The sequence below is a fragment of the Ixodes scapularis genome, unplaced genomic scaffold (genome assembly GCF_016920785.2).
Source record: "Ixodes scapularis isolate PalLabHiFi unplaced genomic scaffold, ASM1692078v2 PGA_scaffold8__174_contigs__length_109621045, whole genome shotgun sequence".
Taxonomy (NCBI): Eukaryota; Metazoa; Arthropoda; class Arachnida; order Ixodida; family Ixodidae; genus Ixodes; species Ixodes scapularis.
The window spans coordinates 97,818,071-97,839,744 of record NW_024609883.1 but is presented as its reverse complement, the minus strand read 5'-3'; the positions used below and the strand labels follow the sequence as shown (position 1 = coordinate 97,839,744).

The 21,674-nt window shown below is 47.5% G+C and overlaps 1 protein-coding gene across 1 annotated transcript; it reads right to left on the bottom strand.

Annotated features, from left to right (window-relative positions):
- Positions 1-301: 301 nt before the first annotated feature.
- LOC8039179 (coatomer subunit gamma-2) lies at positions 302-21,670 on the bottom strand. The gene is made up of 22 exons (XM_029982728.4): positions 21,541-21,670; positions 20,864-20,913; positions 18,427-18,507; positions 17,586-17,737; positions 16,760-16,784; positions 16,629-16,679; positions 16,368-16,460; positions 15,977-16,063; positions 15,101-15,217; positions 14,802-14,842; positions 14,001-14,202; positions 13,555-13,766; positions 12,856-13,007; positions 11,108-11,272; positions 9,263-9,442; positions 8,462-8,587; positions 6,783-6,842; positions 5,624-5,769; positions 4,739-4,910; positions 3,222-3,322; positions 2,499-2,637; positions 302-2,296 (listed from the first exon to the last, which is right to left on the bottom strand). The coding sequence occupies exons 1-22, from the start codon at positions 21,578-21,580 to the stop codon at positions 2,058-2,060; spliced, it is 2,631 nt and encodes an 876-aa protein (XP_029838588.3). The 5' UTR covers positions 21,581-21,670; the 3' UTR covers positions 302-2,057.
- Positions 21,671-21,674: the final 4 nt, after the last annotated feature.

Genomic DNA, 21,674 nt, shown 5'->3' with positions numbered 1-21,674 from the left:
TACCCTCGAAAAACCACTTACTGTCGAAGAGCCACTTTGATTTCACTCAAACATTCTCTGGTCACCGGTTCTGCTGCACACTACCGACCTCCTTACATTTGCCATATTCCCTGACCAGCGCGCCCCCTTTAAGTTCGCTGGAGTCACGAAATAGGTCATTCAAGTATGCCAGAGCCAGACTGCAAAGCTACAAGCTACAAGCGTGAGCTAGTCCGCACTCCTGGCTCTGAGACATTATTTCCCAGGTTATTTGAGCAGAGGACACAGCCATCCACAATGCAGATGATGACACCAACCAAGCTTACTGAACACAGACTTGCTCTTTATTTCAGATAGAAAATAAACTAGCACTCGATTCATGTCATACAGCAAAAGCATGACTACACCATATCATACACTTCAACCATGCTTATATACACGCTATGCTGTGTTCCCTCTCCTCCCCCAGAAAGGAAAGGCATTACGTTTGGGGACAACACCTTGTTCCGGTCCCTGCGGCAGTCATGCTGGGAAAGTAAACCTCCAAAGGTGCGAAGGAAGAAGACAAAAAAAAGGGCAATTTTGAGTGATCTTGGAGACAATTCAAATAATTGCTCGAGACGCCTAAAGGGCTATCCAAACAGAACAAAGCAGATGCCATGCACAGCAAAAAAAAATGTGCGTGCTACTTGAAAAGCGTGAAATTTCTGGCGCGCGCGTCTGTTTGCAGCGAGGACGTTGACCATGCAAACAGCACGGCTTTCCTGCTTGCTGTCGTGCCTTCTCCTTTCTTGTTTTCGAGAGACTGGCGACAGACGACGACGACGGGTGCCTCGACGGCAGCTTGCAGAGCGCGAGTGGCTGTCTGGACCCACAATGAGCATGCAAGCCTCTGTCAGAGGACGTGAGCAAAAAGAAGCTTTCCCACCGACAACAAAAAAAGAAGTGCTAAAGTGGACCGGAGTTGGGAGGAAAACCTCCAATTCTGGTACCACAAATGCTGCGACTGCAGAAATCGTGTCCTGTTTGGACAGCCCTAAAAGAAGTGTCGGAACCACTTCAATCGCTTTCCTTCGCTTCTATGTACATTTTTGGCCACCAAATACTCAACTGCATAAGCGAACCAATCAAAAAGAGATGTCTTCGCGTTCTAAGGACTTTGTGGTACTTCCGAGGCGATTCAACAAGGACAAGTCCTCCTTTTGTTTACTTCTGCCACGATCCAACTCAAGATACTCGTAAGAGTGCTCGACGTCGTAGTATGGCATTTTAACAGCTACTCTTTGCGACTCGAATCCCCGGTACCCTTCACCCCGTCTCGTCTGCCAATTCGTCTGCTTTCTTTTTTTGTTTCTTCGTCGTCTGCAACGCGCGCGTTAAATAACATGTCGCAATGGGCCGGGCTGGAGGAAAGAAACTCGAAAGCAGGTGACGAAACAAAAAGAAAAAGTTAGAAAAGATCCGACATGTACTTCTTCATGGAATGCTGAAATAAGAGACGACCAAAAAGAGAACCCAAAACTGACGATAACTACCATACTTGGTGTCGACTATTATGTGCCATGTCGTCGAGACTGGCGAGCTTCCACAGTGCTGCAGGAGTATATGGCTTTGCTTTGCATCTCGTTCGCTCGTGCCACTATCGCTTTCACAAAGTCTTAGCACTGGAAGCTACGCTAGCTTAGCCAATGCAGCACAAAACAGCTCGACACCTAGTTTAGAGGGCACGCAAAACGGATGATCAAATAAACTAGAGGACAAACTAACTTTTTTTTTTCTTTTTCTAAACAAATGCTGCTATATAATAAAAATAAAAAAAAAATAAGTCAACACATACATTTGCATTGCGCGAGGAAAGGAACTTTTCGTACGGCCCCGCGCCCGGCGTCTCGGTCCGTCGTCGGCTTCGAAAACGCGCAGAAGAATCTCCAGACGACCGGTGGCAGTCAAGTGACCACCATGAAACGAACCGGCTCCCCCAAAAAATGCACCTTTCTGATCGTTTAGTCACAAGTACTTTTGTTGTTGTGGCAGAAAAAAAAAAAAAAAAAAACGAATGAAGGCGGGTGAAGCATGCTTTATCCGACGGCAGAGATGATGACTTGGCAGACGTCGGGCTCCCTGCTGCGCACCGCCAGGTTCATGGTGACCCCCTCCGCGACCCCCGTCGTGGCGAGGCGCGCCCGCACCAGCGTGTCGTGACCGCCGCGGTACACGCCGGCCAGCAGCAGGGTGTGCGAGCTCTTTCCCTCGGGGACCTTGTCCGAACGCTCGCACGCTTGCATCCCCATGAACTGCGTGATCTTCTGGACCGCTTCTGCGTAGGCGACGCAAAAGAAACAAAAGTGGCCGTCACTACCGTGCCTGGGACGAGTCTCCGAGTGGCCGGTGCTACTGCTAGTTGCACCGGCCGAAGCCGCGTTTCTGGCAGCGTAGCGTAGCTTTGTTAGTGGCTCTTGGTCCCGCCAGAAGAGAGCAAGCCCGGGAAACCGAGAATGAAAGGAGCCATTGAAGCTGACCTGGCAGCGTCTTCATGGTGCTCAGGACGTAGGTGTCTTCCACTTCGTTCTCCGGCCCCAGCTCGTCCCACGCCACCGAGAAGTTGGCCTTGAGGACCTTTTGGACATGGTCTGCCACTGCAACCTCCAGGTCCTCCAGCTGAGCACCAAGCACCGTTTGCGTTACTTTTGGTGGCACACAAACACCGCGACCCAGAACCGAAGTTAAACGCTCGTAGCGCGACGCAAATGTAGTTGAATTTATAGTGGAACTGCACGCATGTGGAGTTGGTTTCAGAGCTTTCTCTAGGTGTTACAGGGACATGGCCAAATGTCACAAGTATGTAGTCAAGTGTTGTAATCAAGTAAAGGTTCACAAGCAAATGTCAGATGTGCGAAGTATCGTAAGGGTGTGGCCAAGTGCAGTGACCAAGTACGAGGCTCACGAGGGATTATTTGAGGTGCTTCTAAATGTCATACATGTGTAACTCACAAGCGGGTGTCAGTTGTGTCAAGTGTCACAAGGATGTGCCCAAGTGTGTTGCCAAGGGTTGTGACTAAGAACAAGGCTCACAAGAGAGTATCTGAGGTGCTTCTAAGTGTCATACATGCATGACTCACAAGCAGGAGTTAGATGTGTCTAAATGTCGTAAAGATGTGGCCACTTGTCAAACGTGTTTAATCAAGTGTCGCCACTCACTAAAAGACCCGCAAGAGGATGTCAAGTGCTCCAAACCAACTTACAACATATTCGTCTTCGTAGCCTTCATCTTCGTCTGGCTCCCCTGAATTAGGATCGCAGTCTTTGACGAGATACTTGAGTGTATTGCTGAATGTTCCAGCCACTGACAAAGAATGCAAACAAAAGTGGAATCAGAAAAGAAATGTGATGAAACTACGGTTGCTAGACTTGCTTTTCATAAATTCTTATAGAATTGTAATTACAATACAGATACAATCAAGAAATTAACCTAAAATAGTTTTGCAATGTTGCCAGAATGTTTCAGCCAACCAACGTGTCAAATTAAGTCAGCTTGCTTAGAACTGGCAAAGGTGGAGCAAATAGAGCGAGCATAAAGCTGCTACCACTTCCCAGAGAGCTAATAGTCTCGTTGGTAAGTAATGTGACCCTTCCTAGCAATCTCAGCCCATATTAGAGATGAACATGAGCGAAATAGAAACCAGCTGACATCAAATTGCATTTATTCCCAAAAACCATCACTTTCTAATGTGCTCCGAAATTCAATATCGTTTAGATAATAACTCACCATAGCAAGGCACCAAACACAGTACATTAACGTCTCGCCAATAATTTCAAGCTGGCCACCTAAAGATGCCTATATTAAAAACCCAATGAACATAGTTCCAAGGTTGGCACCGGATAGGCAAAACCGGCCCGGAATACACATAACAATACACAGCTCGAGTTCAAAGACGGCGGGTATTTCGAAAAAGGCTGAAGTAAGACGGGAGTTCCTCCTTCCCCTCCTCTCCAACTGCCTGTCGCGCTCTCGCCCCTCTATTTCTGGCACAGACTGTCACGTGATTCAACTCCGCTGCTCTGATTGGCTTGAAGAGGTCGAGTACGATAAGACGAAGAAATGACGATTTTCGCCAGAAGTTTTTTAGCACTTTTACGGCTTCGTCTTTAAACCACCGGGCACCTTGAATATCTGGTTCGCTCGAGAAGGCTGGCGAGCGAACCAGCCGCCAAAGATTTCTGCTCTAGCCGCTAGGTGCAGTTGACTTCACTGGAGTCGCCAATAGCTACCACACGTTCGGTAATTCAGGCTCGTAGCTTTAACTTGAACAACCAATGAGCCATTTAAGCGACAACATAATAAGCTCCACAGCATCCACCTTGCTGTGATAAAACTCGCCACAAAAAAAAACAGTAACAAATAAAACCTAAAATTACAAAAAAAATGCTTACAAAGATTGGGGCACACAGGAGTTGTGCCTGAGCTGTGCACATGTGTAAATGTCGTGGCGCCGGGTAATGTCAGACATGTAGCCTTGACACGCAATGTCAAGCAACACTACTGTGATGTCATGCAACGTTTTTATGACATCTTGACATTACTATGATGTCATGACATTACCATGATGTCATCACGACGTTGTGACTTTCGTGGTGTCATAATAATGTCATCATTACGTCACCCTGACGTTGCGGTGTCACGTGACATCCCAGTCCTTTGCAACGGTCTTGTCCTAGAATTGGGCAAATAAGACGCATTCCGCGTTAAAAGGCACCTCACCCATCAAGGGATCCTCGAGCTCGAGGAAGAAGCAGACGTAGGCAGTTCCCGGCACGTTGTACACCAGCTTGCGGCAGGGCACCTCGGCCACCAGCTGAAATCCCTCTGCCGGCTCCACCGCCACCCGAACGTGCTCAAGGATTTGGTCGTTGAGCGTGTTGGTGCAGTCAAACTGGGAAGGGACACGCACAACAACCTTTCTTAGACTCCGTTTTACACTCTCTTTACTTCAGCCTTACACTGCTTCCTTAAACTCCCTCTTTACTCATTCCTTCTACTCCTTAACTCCACTCTCATACTCCCTTTTTACTCCCCTATTTATGCTCCTTCCTTAAACTCCCTTTTTACTCTCTCCTTGGACTTCCTCTGTACACCTTCTTTCAACTCCCCCTTTACTCTCTCTCTCTCCTTGGACTCCCTCTATACACCTTCCTAAAACTTCCTTTTTACCCCTTCCTGACGCTCCATCCTTAAACTATTTCCTCCCTACTTGCACTCCTTTCATAAACTCACTTTTTACTCCATTCTGACATTTTTGTCAGAATGGAGTAAAGGACTATGTGCATGGACTATGTGCATTATTCATTACTCTCCTTCCATAAACGTTTCTTGTAAGCTCCTTGCTTACACTCGTTCCTAAGGCCACTTGATCTGCGATGCTTCTAAAATCACCACTGCTCACACCTTGCAAAAAACTACCCTGGTAGGACAGATGTTTGGCGTGATATCTCCGGCCTGCTAAAGCCTCCAATTGCCTCAATCTCAAATCAAAAGTACAATTTCAGCTACGCTTTTCTCAGGTGAAGACAGGGACATTCAGTCACGAGTGAGGAACAGATGGCTTACAGCTGATTGGACCATATATGCATGCAGTCCTAAGCTCACCTGTAAGACAATGTGCCTCGCAAACACGTGCTTGACGCACTTGACCACATATTCTGTCTCGGACTCCGTGAGACTGACGGGAGAGGAGGATTTGAAGAGCGGACCCAGGCTTAGGGCCGCCAGCTCGGGAACCTTGGACAGCTGATCTGTACATTAGGAAAAGAAGTGAAAGTTTAAGCATGCCTCAATCATATCTGATTAATTCGGAGATGCAAAGAGTGGATTGTGAATGAGCTGGGCAGGTGCTCCACATGCGCGACATCATGTGACTGCGATGTCACAGTAATGTCGCCACATGGCACCCCGATATCATGTGACACACTCATGTCACATGACACCATATGACATCATAATGTCACGCGAGTTCCCGTCAAGTTCGGGTGTCATGTGACCCAACAGTGTCAGATGACGTCGCGATATCACACGAGGGAACGTCACTATATCACATTTTGTCAAGGTGTCACATGACGTCATTATAAAATGTTACGTCAGTGTCACGTGACTTCACAATGCCGCTCGACAACTTGTCGGTATTAGTAGATCTAACAGGCAACCTTTGCCCGTTAGATTTACTACACTGCTGCAACTTGCTACAATCCAATAGCCAACAGTTTTTTCGAATTTGACAGAAATAGCGCAGGAGTCTGAATAATCGAGCAATCCAGACAAGTACCGACGGTCCCACGCCAATGTCCGAATAATCAAGCGTGTCCAAATTTTCGGCATCCGAAAATTCGGTCGGCTACTGTATGGAATGCTACTAGAACTATCAAAATATAAAATTCTGGCAGTATAGATGAATAAATAAATAAACAACTCACACTGCAAGAGCTTCCCAATTATTTTGCGACATCACGAAGAATGTACGTTCACACTTTTTCTTCCGGACCCAACGGGGAAACAAACCACCAAACCATCTTCTCCAGGTATTTCCGAGCGAAAAGTGGGGTACCAAACGGAAAAGTAATTAAAATCCGTATTGTCCGTGCATCCAAGTTTTCGTTCCGGGGATCGTTCATTGGCCCAAACGTCTAAGGCACGTTTCGTGGCCACTCGTCATTGTCTTAACACGTTGGCTCTAGGTTTGCACAGAATGGGAGCTGCACTGGTTGGCAACCAGCAACGGAAGATGGGAACGAAATGCAAAAAGAGAACTCGCCTGCATAGAGGTCTTGCCTGGAAGCCGCGACTTTCTCCGTCTTTCCCTTGGGCATGGCCTCTGCGACGTGAAACAAAACAAACTCGTGAAAACGCACAATCGCATGGAACGCGGTGCAGTAGAAATGCTTTCTGTGCTATCTCTCCAAACGACGTAATCTCCCAAGGACAAAGAATACTGCTGTAGATAAAACGTAACTAAGAGGGCAAAAAAATTGGGGTTTCTAGGAGCCGATCCCGAAACGCGTTGAGCCAAACGACAGGACGGAGGCCGTAAAGTACCGTTAGCAATCCAAATTTGAGCTATGATTGAACGCACAAACGCCATGGAACGTTTGGAGTACTAAAGAAAATGCGTCATTCTTCTCTATTCTACACTCCGTTTCACAATAGGGTCGACCGCAGCCGATGTTATGATCCGACGAAGCGGCGCCAAAAGCGCATCGTCATGGTGCTCATTGTCTTTGCACGTTTTCTGTTGCCTGCTAAACCAATTACGCGCAGCAAGAAGCGCAAGTTTGTGGCATAAACACAAAAATACTAGGAGCACCATGACGATGCAATTTTGGCACTGCGGCTCTGTCGGATCGAAGCGTCGGTTGCAGACGGACTTGGAGTGAAACGGAGTATAGAGAAATATTTCGTAGCACCTTGACGTTCGGTCACCAAAACCGGTCCAGCTAAATTGGCAGAACGTGGTAAGCGTAGCGGCAAAACCTCACTACAGCAAAGTCAGACGCTCGGGAAAAAGTCTTCAGGGCACGTATGCTTCGACTTTGATTTTGTCGGCATACCCACATCTTTACTGGTAGTGTATCTGTCTTCACCGTAGGGAGCTTGTGCTCTATTAGAAAAACAGCAGGCCTCGCACAAAACAGTGCACGCAACTCGAAGAAAGATGCAACAACATATGCAAGGAAGAAAGAGGCCTGCCGGCAACAGGCAGATACTTATGGGCGTCAAAACGATGGCCTTGAACGGAACTGAAACACGCAGGAACAGGGGAGGCGTGAGTCACCAGGCTTGCTCTAAAACTCCACTTTTTCGCTAAATGGCAAGTTTGCGCTGGCAACCTAACCGCAGTCGATTACTTTCCAAAGCTACTAGGTGCCAAGGCCAGGATCACACTGCTCGTATATCATACAAAAGGCACGGTACTGCAGACAATATCGCAGAATTACCTGCGGAGGAGCCTCAAGCCCGTACGAAGCATGTGTGCTTCCAACAGTGAATGCTTCTATACTCCTACGCCCTCGCCGGACCAATCAACCACCTCCCTTTCGTCACCTGACCCAGCCCTTGGCCCTTGGATGAGGGCGAGAGCGTGATCATGTGGCAAAGGATCTATGTACGACCGATTCAACATGCTCGAGGCTTCCACCGCAGTCTCAGCTTAGGGGTGAACGGAGTATAACGTGTCTGCACACGGATTCTGTACAACAAATGTTTGCAGAGTCTTTTGTACGATGCATTAGCAGGGCGACCCTGGCCTTAGAATCGGCAGTGGGTAGTCTGCGGCACGATTTAACTAATACTAGAGATGTCCACAAACTGCTGCTTAGGAGGTCCGGCTCATCTCTGGCACTCCGAGCGGTAATGACGAGAAGAATCAAAACGTAAGACAGGCCACCCGTAAGGAAGGCAGAGGCGCAAGGGAACGCCTCAAGATTGGAAACCGACCTTGCGTCTTCTTTTCGACTGGTTGAGTGGCAATGGGGACGGTGGCGATGTCGAACGGCGCGTCGCTCGGTTCCATTGTGTAATTGTGCAGCGCCTTCTCCAGCCCGACAATAGACACCTGAAGACCTGCGCAAAAAAAAAAAAAAAGGAAGTTGACGAATGTCGAGTACAGCTAAGAAACGACTAGCCTGCAAGACACCTTGAGATTTGTATTGTGGGCGACTCCTTGTAAAGTGGTACCCGATTTGCAATCGGACAGCTTTTTACCATATTGTGCGAAGAAGCGATAACAGTAGCTACTATTGTGCTTAGAAGCACCCACTTTTATGCATATCCACTCTTTTAGTATACTCGATTACAGATAGCACAGTCTTGCCGTCACTGATGTGTGCAGGAAAGGGAACACACTGCACACGTGAGTCAAACGGTCTGCCCAGACAAAATCGAAACAGGAACCGTTACAAATGGTGGGTAGCTTCACACCCAGCAGTATACGCAAATCAAGATCTACAACGAGGAATGTGTCGTAGCGTCCCAACCGTAGAAGACACTTCCGCATCGAGAAGGGCCACGTGCGCGTGCTTCGTCCAGCATCACGGAACGGAGCATGCACGAGCACACACGAAAAGCAGTTTTCTGTCTGGCACAAAGCTAAAGCCACGAATGCAGCTGGGAAGTCTCTCCACCAGCCGTCGTGGTAAAAAGTTTCGCAGAAACTCCGGTTTAGATGGACAAGAGGCGGCGGACGCTCACCACACTGTCTCAAACACGTCAAAAAAATAAAAGGACAAGGGCACCCACCGTCGAGGATGTAGCGCGTGCAGAGGGCCTTCTGGCGCTGCTGCAGCACGTGCAGGAAGTAGGCCGCCCGGTCGCGCACTTCATCGTCCGTGTCCAGCAGGGAGCGCTCCAGCAGCACCAGGATGTTGGGAAGTAGTTCCTCACAGTGGGCCCCAAACTTGGCCAGGGAGCTCACGGACGCTAAGCAGAAGGACAAGCGGTCGTCAACGCTACAGCCACTTAAGGGGAGCAGTTTTTTGGAGCTATCCAACCTAAACATGTTGGAATACCCACGCTTTGCTCTTTCTGGCACACTATTCATTTTCTCTAGAATCGGAATGGCCACTGAAATAAATGGCAAATGAAGTTGATGCCAAAATTGACATTCAAAGTGTCCCGCGTTCTCCAGTGGGGGTGACGTCGCACGATGCCTAACTTGCACACAAATCAGGCAGCTTAAGAAACGTAATATTTTGTGCACATATTTTGATTTGTTGGCACGAGTGTAACCAGCATTGATTTTGCACCCTCAATCTTGTTGTAACCCTTCGAAAGGGAGCTATACTGCCCACATATTGCCCCATTTAACAATTCCAGACATTATGTTTCTAGTGTTACCAGTGCAGCCTCTCAGCCTAAACTTAATACTTCAATAATTCGCAAAAGCTCCCTTTAATAAACAAAGCTTAGAGTATCAACCCTCCACTCCCCGACTGCCTTCTGGGTGCTGCTGTCTCTTTGGTGCTCAGTGCAGGACGGCTGCAACGGGCCATTGTTACGATTTGACAATGCGACGCACTTAGCTTTAGACACGGCGTCGGGAAGCATGGACGACACAGTTTCGCCCTGCAGCGGACTGTTTTGACTCTTTCCTGACCACGGAAGAAAGTAGCTATTTTCACGGAAAATAAAAGCAAACGCTTTTATTTTTCTAACTAAGTTGCGTATAGAGCAATATGGTACATCAGAATATGGCGAAAGAGTTGCTTTCAAGAGGAACAAAGGTTAGTATAATGTGGAAAAAAATCTTTTAAAATTCTATTCCTTGATAGTACAATGTATGTGCAGAAGGCGAATAAACGCCGAAACTTCTGCAGCTATGTCAAATTAAACAACAAATAAAATGAAAATTCCGAAGATACAAAATGGGCCCTACACCCACGGCTATCACTTCTGAAAGTTAGTGCACTCTAACTGATGTCTATTTTTCATTCGTTTGAGAGTTAGCCTCCGTAACAAGTGTGCTTTTCAACGAAGAAATGGTTATAATGGCGAAACGCGGATAGCACACCTCACATCCCCAGCAAAATGCTTTCTTCGTGTTCTACCTTGGTATTGTCATAGCCTCGACTACAGTTCCTCCATAGAGTTGCCGACCAATTCTTCGGACGCCGATAATTCGGACTTGTTGGGTATTTCTGACCCAAAAAAGGAACCCTGACCTACCCAACAGAAATAGCGCATAGTGCGTGTGAAAAAAGGAACGATTGAAACGCGTGATCACCGAGCAGAGCCCTGCTGCCAGCCCGCGGCAAAAGAGAAGCTCGAACACTCTCGACCCACTCGTCGTGGCAAAGTGAACGCATCAAAAGTGGCAACTTTCTTTGCTTTTCTGTCGCTCTCTCTTGCCCTTGTTCTCTGGAGAAACCAGAAGAGCGCTCGTTTCACGGAACAGAGCTGCTGTACATCTGGACACGTGATGTCATCCCGCGCATATATGTTAGTGCCGCCTGGCTGGCACTGGTGTTTAATCAGTGAGCAGACGAGTGCTGCGTCGGTGTTCGGCTGGCAGTCGGCTTTATCAACTCCCATCCCGTGCTAAAAAAAAAAGAGAAACAAGGGGGGTGGCCAGAGGAAGCGACTCACCTGCCCTTACGGGGGCATTCTCGAGGATGAGCCGGTTGTACATGAAGCGGATGTACTTGGAAGGCGTAGAGGCCAGGGGACCCTCCCTGCCCAGGAGGCAGAGGATGCGCACAGCCAGGCTCGTGTGCTCGCAGTCCTCTATGAACTCGCACAGGTGCGACAAGCCTGCACGCACGAGCGGCAACAGCGAAAAAGAAATGTTATTTGTGTGCTCTTGACAGACGCTACGTAAAAACTTATCTGCTAAGAAGGGACACTGGCTAGAGATTTAAATTCTGAACTCCTCATGTGATCAAAATGAAATTTGCAGGGGAGTATTAACATCAGATATAAGGTGCATTGTGCAAACTTTCAGCTCTCTAGGACAATTTTATGTACCTAAATAAGAAGATGTGTCACTCTTTGTTAAAAAACCTAAGGTATGTAAATGAATCTATTAAGCACCATTTGGACAGGCTGAATATAAAGTGGGTTCAGTGGTTCGGGGGGGGGGGGGGGGGGGGGGGGGGATGTGTGAATTCTGGCTATCTAGTTTTTATAACTCAAATGTAAAATATTTCAGGAAGAGTTATTACCTCGAAATATGAGATATATATCTGTCCCATGTCAATTTTTAAAAACATATTTTTTTCTCAATGAGTACTTAAAAACTTAAAACAAAATAAAGTAGATAGCCCAATTCCCCAGAACATTTTAGTTCAGAAACATCTTGATTGTGGTATTAGAATACTTTTATCTTTGGGCAAAACATTCCTTCGAATGAAATTTGTAGCAAAAAGTGGAACTGAGAAAAATGCATTCAAACATTGAACTTTTTGACTTTGTTTCTGCATCACAATGTGTTGAAAATATATTATATCAATGTTATGTGGTGTTTGGTTATCAAATTTAGTGTAAGAGTGCATAATTAATTTCTTAAACCAAAAAGCTCAAATTTAAAAAAATATTTTTTTTCAAAACATTTTAAAAAATTAACTATCTTGAACAGGAAGGTTTTGAAGCCACCTTGTGCCTTCTAATGCAGCCAAACGCTCCCAGGGAGTTCTCACCATGTCTCAGTGGCACAAATTTTTTTAAAACTCCTCAATTCCGTAGACGTAAATTGACAAGACAAATCGATTGCCGTTTGAATTTTTTCTTAGAACCACACACGGCAAACGATTTAAGTCCACATACGGCAAAGTTGCGGGCACGCGATGGAAACCTCATCCGGGACGGCTAGGCACGCTGACGTGCGTACGCCGCGGTTTTAACATTCACACTGGCAGATGATGGCACAGCACTCAGGTTCACATTTTCGTTACGTCAACTCCGCGGATTTACTCCCACGTTGTGACCCAAGACGCCTTCGCTCAAAAAAGCCGAGTCTCCCGTCGCGTAGCACCTGCGGCGCGTCTCATGTCTCTGTCTGGTGCGTTGACCATGTTCTCGAAAATGGTCCCTCGATTTTCGCCTGACCATGTCGGGAAAACTGTTACGCCGCTTCTCGTCATGATCCTGGAAATGGCACAACGGCAAAGGTGAAGGCAGAAGACGCCCGCTGCAGACATGGCCCCGACGTCTGCTTGCCCTTTTTGCCAGTATTTCTACGACCATATTCCAGGATCGCAACATCCAACGGCACGACGCGCGGCTCCCGTGAGACAACTCGTAAGGCACGTGCAGAATAGGACGCTAAGCACATCGCTCAGTGATGCCTTTCAGGCACTGTGATCGCGACGCCTCCCCCCCGAACGTCGAGCGCTCACCGGCCTCCTTGGCGTCCGGGTTGTCCTCGATGATGTGGATGACCGTGTCCACGATGGCCTTCTTGTACTCAAAGCCGCCCTCGTCGCGAAGCATCGACGCCAGGAAGTTCATCATCACCGAGTGCTTGCGGGGAAACTTCTGGCAAAGGGACCTGGGTACGAGGGAGACAAAAAAATTCTTGCCTTCGGATGACCGGTACAAAACGGGACGGATATAAGAAAGTGGCTTGCGGAGGATCGATAACGAGAGCTTCCAAACTCAACTTGCACGTCTGACAACGGACTGGTTGTGGTAAGCCTGCTTTTCGGAAGATTTGTGGACAGTAAAACTTTAGGAACTAAATAGAAGAGTCTGTTTTTTCTTTGACTGATGTTTGTTACCGCAGCAGAATGCTACACGTCAGAATGTGCAATGCACAAGCGTGGAAGACATCTAACGCGTACGAGACTTAGGAACACACGAGTATTCGTGACACAGCGACGTACAAGACACGAAAACTTGCAACAAGCAAGCTCGGAAGATGTGCAGCAAGTCAGACGTGCTAACACGCGACATGCAGCAATGCAAAAAACAAGAAAATAGGCAACATGCAAGCACGGAAGACGTGCAACAAGCGACAAACGCAAGAAAGTAGGCAGCGTGCAAGTACGGAAGACGCACAACACGCGATACACCGCGACGAACAAGACATCGCTCACCGTATTGCATGGACCACAACGATCTTGAACTCGTCCGAGATGTCGGACATGAAGGAGGTGATCTGCTTCATGAGGCGCTCGATGCTGCTCTCGCTGCCCGTCTTCAGCAGGGTGGTGATGGCCAGGGTGGCGATGGACCGGTTTACGTCCGTGATCAGGTTCTCCAGGTCCAGGTTGCACGACGTCACCGCCGCGGGGTGCGCCATCGCCACCTGGGAACCGTCCAAAGTTGCGCAAACCGCCGCCCCGGTAGGGTCGAAAGACCGTGACAAAAGAACTCGCTTTTCGAAAACAAAGAAAGGTGCCGACTTTGACAACTAGAACGGTCGACTCTAAGATGGGACGGTTTCGACAAAAACAGTCCTGACCAGAGCAAAAATGTCCCAACATTGCATCACATTGCAGAGAGAGATAGAGGTGGAGGGAGGGGAGGGTGAGCGGCCAACCTTGTTCAGGGTCCGGACTGCAGCAAAACGGAGGGTCGGTTTCGGGGAGCTGCAGAAGAGCTGGAGGATCGAGACCGCCGGCGTGAGTTCGCGGGCCGTGGTTGAACGAAGGTTGACGATGGCATGCGCCGCCTCGTAGGTCACCATCTCGCTCTTGTGCCGCAGGCAGCTCTCGATGAACTCGAACATCGGGCTCTCGGGCCTAAACAGATTAAAAAGAATCCCCATATTTTCCAGTTTACAAGTTGCACCTTTGTATACATTGTGCTCCCCTACCAAATACGGCTCTAAAAAAAGAAAATAAAAAATTGGTGTCCGAGTTGCATTTTTGTATAAGTCGCACTTTAGGCTGGTTCAGGCACTCCAACGACTGGAGGACACGGTAGCGCCATCTATAGGGTAACCCTGAACCGCTTGTCATTTCGGTATATTTTGTATATTTTTCGTGCCTTATTCTCTTTTTTAACTTCCCAGCAACGTTATAAACAGCCATTTCTCCTCGATGATATGTTAATTTGATGTCGCAAATATTGGCAAACCTTCGGTCTAGTGAAATGCAGTTCCAGAGCCAACACCTGGCACAGTAAGGGTCCAAACTTGCAAGAAGAACGCATACAAGTTGCAATTTACCGGACGGGTCGCACCGACGAAAATTCGGGGAAACAAGACTTCAAGTTGTACGCCCAAAAATATGGCACTGTAAAAGACCAAGCATCTGTCCACAGTCCAAACCCTAATTTCCGTTGCAGTGACCGTGCCCACTGCGAACGTCCTCGCGGTAGCAACTCCCAAAATACTCACCCCACACCGTCCTCCTCAATGAGCTTGCTTGCAATCCTAATCTAAAAGAGTAAAAAAAAAAGAAAATGTGTGATCACCAACCAAGTTGACGCAGTTTTAACCAAACACTAATACAACCCCGTTTCTTTTTCAAATGTGCTCTTCCCGTGACACAAAAGGGTCACCTTTCAGCTCCAGCGTCACGGTCAGGTTACGCAATGACGCAATCCCAACGGTGTATTGGTCAGGCTCGTTCCTGGCCTTTGCACCGATTCAGAGCAGAGTCTAAAACGAGGCATGGGTCGACCCCGAGCTCTTACCAGGTTGCAGACGGCGTAGGGTGACCTGAGGGCCGACCTGGCGTACTTGGACACCAGCTTGGAGACGGCCAGCCGGTCTGTCTTGCGGATGTGGTACAGCAGGCCCAGGGCATGGTACTAGAATGCCGGAGATCAACCAGAGCTTGCATTCTTCCTCAGACATTCCTATTCGGTACGCGCAGTATCACGAGGACAGCCAAGACCATGACCGCTTTTGGGTTTCATGGTAATGACTATAATTTGTTTCGCCTTACGACGAAGTGCGAAGCGTTCAGCACAAAAAAACTAATTCATCAACTTTTTTCTTTTATTATGCCTACAGCAAACGCAGACTTGACTTTGTAATGGTAATATTGTCAGGAATGATGAGAGAAAGAACTCTAGATATATTGAGAAGACTAGAGGTTTGATGCGGCAAACTTGTGCCAAAACAAAAACCACAATTATGGGCCTCAAGGTCGGTGAGGCAGCAGGATCGAGCACTTGTGGAAGACTTGACTCAATGCTGCGTGCTGTGGCAGTTTTTATACCCAGTCTGCGTTCCAGAAGGCCCTTACCCGTAAAATATGATAATCATCGAGAATGCACTAGAACTCTCCAGCGGGGCAACAAAAAGTAAAATACAGAAAGGACGGCGGAATTTGAACCTGGTTCATCTGCATGGGAGCCGCGTCCATTCAGCCATGCATGCGGCAATATTAATACGACTCTTTGAGGCTTAATGACACATCTGGGCCTTCGGAGGTATTAAAATATATAAACAAACTACCTGCTAGAGAAGGAACAGTCCTCAAGATCGACGACAACCCCGTCTCTGGGCGACTCATAACGAACGACTGCACGACCCGGTTTTAGGGGACGCCGAGGCCCACCTACCTGAACCATGATGTTATCCGAGTTGACCGCCTCCTGAGCTTCGTTCACCCACCGCTTCACCACGTCGGGGCTGACGGACATCAGGTGCTGCAACGGGACATTGCAACGAGGCAGACGACAGTGGTCACCGTTAAAGGCCCAAGGTCTAAAAGACTTTGGCCTTTCAGCCCAAAGACTATTTCTGCAATACACAGTTTGAAGACAATGAACGTATCGGACAGTTTGGCGAGCAAGCAGATCTGCTACTTTCTTGCACAGCGCACGGAGACAAAGTTACTGCAAGCGGGTCGCCCTGAGCGTGCTATGCGGGGAAATGGACAGACGGCCTTTGTTCCTCCTAGAGGCGGCGGGAAGGTTGGACTCTGCACGACAATTGGTGCGACCGACTCACCAGCGAGGACGCGAGGGCGGCGCTGGAGACGCCGCAGTTCTTGTCTACTATCGCCTGCTTCATGTAGCGCTCGATGGCTTGCAGCATGCTGCTCTGTGGGTAGGGCATAAACATTGTCGCGCGTCAGTGCCCGTAAGCACGTATAGTTCATCTGCTCGTAGAGCGAGTAAAAATATGAAAAGACGCCAGCAAGTGGAAGCATTAGTGACTCAGCTAATATGTCTAATAATCTCATTTACAAAAACTAGAGACAAAACTCACATCAGTGATTTTGCAGAGTGCTCGTATGGCAGCCGCACGGTACAGATCCTCCTGCAGGAACAAAAACCGGTTTGAGTGGATAAAACAATGTCAGTTTTTACGTCTCTCTGGAGTGCATGTTGGGCACTCACCTTCCCAGTCATGTCTTTGGTGAGGCTGCAAGAGACGAGAGAAAGGCGTCAATGGTGACAGAGCGTGGCCAACCAAACTAGCACTCCGGCCATGATGTCAGTCGCCACTAGCTTTTGCTGAAGTGCCTAAACTCTGTCCCGTTCTAATGTGGACTAAAGCAAAGGCTACAAGTGTGAGTGGGTGGTTTTAGCTTTTACTGTTTGCTCCACACGGGGCACTGCTTTATTTCTTGGTACAATAAACAAGTCCCACGAAATCTACCATCATGTAAACCTTGCAAACGTCATAAAGACGAAATGATGAAAAATATAAGAACACAGCATTCATGTGGTCATTGAATGTGACACCTGTCGCATGTTAACACTTGCTCGTCATCAGCGCAAAACAAACAAAAGGTGTCAGTGTCGTCTGCCGGTAAACTATCTGAGGAACGCAATGTAGCGATGTGCATTCGTCCTTTCCGCATTGTTTATACTTTTAAAATGTAACAGATGTAGAGATTTATTACTGTGTGCTTTTTATAACATAGCAGTTTAAATTGCCTACACTGCACTTTCTATATTTTAAGCAATGACAACATGGGACCCAATTCTACGGGCAGAGGGCTTATGCAGTCAAAACGCGATGTCAAAAAGGGTGCTGGGTAAAGCATCCAGTTTTGATTTTAGTTCTTTTTGAGGAAACTACAGTTCTATCAATTAAAGAGTGAGACCGAGCTCAACAAACATTAATGGTGTGTATATCGAGCCACACTTAGTCATCTTTACCTTGTCGACGACCCCAGACAGAACACTCTTTTTTTGTGAAGCCCCTTCTGCTTCTCACCTGCTGGTGACAATGATGACGTCTTCGGCCACCTTGGAGAGCTCCTTGATGCCCAGGTAGACGAGCCTACGCAGCACCGTGTCCCGGCACTGGAACAGCTTCGTCATCGCAAAGAAGGCCTCCGTGGCCTCCGTCGTACCCAGAGCCTCACCCTGCGCAGCGCGTTTTCGCTTGTTGCTACGACTTTGTCTTCTCATGGCTCTAACTTGATCTCCCTCCTTCGCAATAACTTAGAAAACCACAGTCAAAATGAGTGACCAAAGTCTCGGACCATTTCCCTTGTCTGCATTAGGAAGTGGCGGGGGAAAGCAAGTCCGTTGACTCGGGAATATATTAAATTAGAAAGAATTCATCTTTTGTTGAGGCAATCGACAAATGGAATGCATTGTCTTGCGAAACTTTGTGCTTCAAATGCGGAAATGTTTTTTGAATGTCTGTTAGCTCCCTGCAACAATGCGCGACGGCGCTGCAGGTTCAAACGAATAAAGACGACACAATTTCTAATTAAAAGCAAAGTGGAAAGTTGAGCCAGTTGGTTCATGGTTCTTTATATAATTAAAAGTGGAACGACACAGTTGCGAGTGCGCCTTGTGTCGTTCCACTTCCTTGTCCTTGTCTTTTTCGGCGCTTTTAATTGTTTAAAGAATTCTAATTAAAAGGGTTGATCATCGAGATGACAAATCGGCAATATGTCGTTTAAAGAAAAAACAAATTATTGAATAATTCGACGAAATAGCCAAACGAGCGCAGGCAAACGGTAAGCTCGAAATGTGATGTTATGTCTGCTCACTTCTCAGAAATTACTGGCTCCGTCGTCTGCAACCCTGGGGACATACATTACCTGGTTGAGGAGGTAGAGGATCTTTGTGAGAATCTCCGCACATTTCCGTGGATGGACGGGCGTCTCGTTGAAGGTGCGAGCCTGAGAAACGAAAAGCGACGTTTTCTCGTCAGTTTGGGTGCCTTCACTAATGCAAGCACCGTGAAATAAAAAATATATATATAAACCAAAAAAAAAAACGAATTGAGAAATTATTTTATGTCAATATGACAAACAGTGAAGCTGGCTCTTGGCACAGTAGTTGAAGACAATAAATAGCATATCAGGCAGATGTAGGAAGACATAAATCAAAGTCTGTTCACAGGGACATGCACTAGATTTTGTCTTGCTTTGTCCGTTTTATTCGACAATTCAGCGCTGCTATGTTATTTTCTGAAGAAAACAATCTGTGGCGTAAACTCTTTTCCAAAAAGAACTGTCCAAAAGGAAGCTACCCTTAAAAAAAATTCTGTCAGTTTTGGTTGCCACAAGCACTTTTGAAAGCAAGTTCCTACAAGCTAAGCCATCCAACTTTGTTTACTTCCCCTCGTAATTTCAATTAAGTAGTTATTCAATACAACACACTCAAGATTTGCGGCTACCAGCACTTTTACGCCCCCACAGATGCAACAATCAAAATCTTGCTTTTGAATAAAGTGACGCTATACGCACGACGTCGTACACTTCGACCGGAAGTGGCAATACGGCGTGCAAGGTCGTCTCCTCCTTGTGCACCCTATGCTGTTGTTTACCCCCAAACTCGCCCACGTGTTTGTTTCCCTCCCGACCTCAATCCATGACGGCAAGCGCTTGGCTGCATCGTCGTCGCGTGTTTTCTATGCTGCCTTGCCTTTGATTAGCGTGCACCTCCTAGCGTTCCCATGTGCCGAAGACTCATTTTGGAACACTTGCTCGCCATATACACACAACGAGGAGAGCTCACGCAATTTAGTTAATTTAGTGGTGTATTTTGGCTCCCTATCGCCCAGCAACATTTCCTCAAGAACAATTTCTTTCGATAGCTGTAAAAATGATATGTAGTCGATTGCATAGGGCCTTCGTCCAAAACGTTTTATATAAGAGATATTTTTTTTTTACTAAGTGTAAACAAAATCTAGGAGTACCCCCCTCTCCCCCCCCCACTCATAAACCAGGCGACGCCAAAAGTTTTGCTTCTTGTGTACAGCCATTTCCGGTCGCGGTGCACGACGTCGTGCGTATTGTAATAATACAGGGGTTTCCCCAGGAATTGAAATTAGGGGGGTGTCTAAATTTTTTAAGGGAAGCGGGGGGGGGGGGGGGGGGGGCATGCGAATTAAAGGAGTCATGAAACGCTTTTTCAACTTTTTTCTGTTTAGCTTTCCTCCTCAACTCATAAATCGCACATTGTACCAAACAGTTCAAGAAGTCGAAAAGAAGGGAGTCCCCTCTTGCTCGGAATCTCGCTTGTGTAGCCCGGACACAGCCATTGTCCCCCTAGAAGACTAGCCCGTCGCTCAAAATTCCGACTAGTTGCTTTCCCCACCCCGTTCACCCCGAAGCTGACAGTGCTGTGGAAGCTACGTGCTCGGTGGGCCAGCCACACATTTTCCACGTGATCACGCCCTCTCGCGCATGCCGACCCGCAGAGAATGAGGTCAGGTGATGAAAGGGAGGCGGCTGATTGGTCCGGCAAGCGCGTAGCTTCCACTGCAATGTCAGCTTAGGGGTAAAGGGATTAAGTAAGGTCCGGTGTCGTGTGACGTGCGCTTGGGCCCTGGTGACGCGCTGCGGGGGCCCGGTTATGGTGGCTAGTAGCCCGGTGACGCGCTGCGGGGTCCGCGGATGTATCACAGTGAAAAGGCGGAGAGTTTACGAAGGGAAGGAGGTACGAAATAGTCCGCTATGTTTTGCACATTTTTGTGGCAAAAGTCAGGCTTCTGACTTTCTACCTTTGTTCTTTTGGCCCACTAAACGATGTGCTATTAGTAAAATCCCAATATAAATTGATTTACTCCAGCCCAAAATTCGTTTCATGGGTCTTTTAAGGGGGTGCCTTCTGAAAAACAAGGGGGTGTACACCACCCCTAGGGGGTGTGTAGGCAAATCACTGCTCGAATACCCCAATAGGTATCATCAGCTGACATGTGACCTTAAAAGATGCTGCAACTCTCACCCCTACACTATGTTGACACCTTAACTATAATTACAATGCAACAGCCCTAAATCACACTGCTTTCAAACATCAAAAATTATCCTACTATTTCATCATAACAAATAATCAAGGGAAGGATGAGGATAAATAATGAGGGCGGTTGGGAGTCGCGAAGCACACGAACAGATGACAGCAAGCCTAGAGCTCTACAACCAATTTCATCATCACAGGTATCTTGATTTATTAATCGGTGTGTCTATGTAGTTTTCTGTACAAGACTGAACAGACAAAATTGTGCTAGAAGAATCAATCGAAGGTACGTACCTCTTGAAGCACAGATGTTTTCTCGAGGTTGTGAAAAGGATTCGTACCACCTGCGCATACCGAAGGAAAACAAATCCCCGTTTATCTAACCTGTAATGCCTCCTGAACTACCCACAGAAGACACTAATGGTTTAGGCGAGCCAAATCAGCAGGATTAAGAAAGTTTGGGGGGAAAAAAAAGTCAGCAACGTATGACGTGCCATAAATCATGAACAGCAGTACGTGCCCTCAACCCGTTTGCTCCGACGGCGGCCCCCCCAAAACGAGCAAACTAATCTTCTTCAGATTAATGGTAATCGTGGGATTAAACGGGAGATTAATTGGAGGATGAGGAGCGGTGGATTTACAGCTGGTCGCACTGTCAAAGACGCTGGAGCTCCAGAAATGATAGCGGGTCGAGTGCGTCCTGTGGCCAGCGGCGTTGCCGATATCGTGGCAGAGGGCAGTCATGGTTCGAGAGAGGAAATAACAAAATATATCGCTTATTTTGTTTGAGTCCTGCTTCTAAGGAACGTTGGCACAACTGGGTAACTCGGCGATTTCACGTAGGGACACCGGTAAACATAGCTGTTAGGGTTAAAAAAAGCAAGAACACCGCTGTAAAAAGCAGCGGTCAGCGAAGCGTGGTAGGGCAAAAGGATGGATAGACATCGCAGGAACGCCGAAAAGCGACTGACCGTCTTCTTCGTCCTTTTTTTCCCGTTTTAAAACGTACATCTTGAGGCAGGGTGGTCGTAAAAGTTTCGGCCGATCACGGATGCCACACAACTCAAAGCCACGTATAAGACATACCCTCGAAACCTGTCGACTG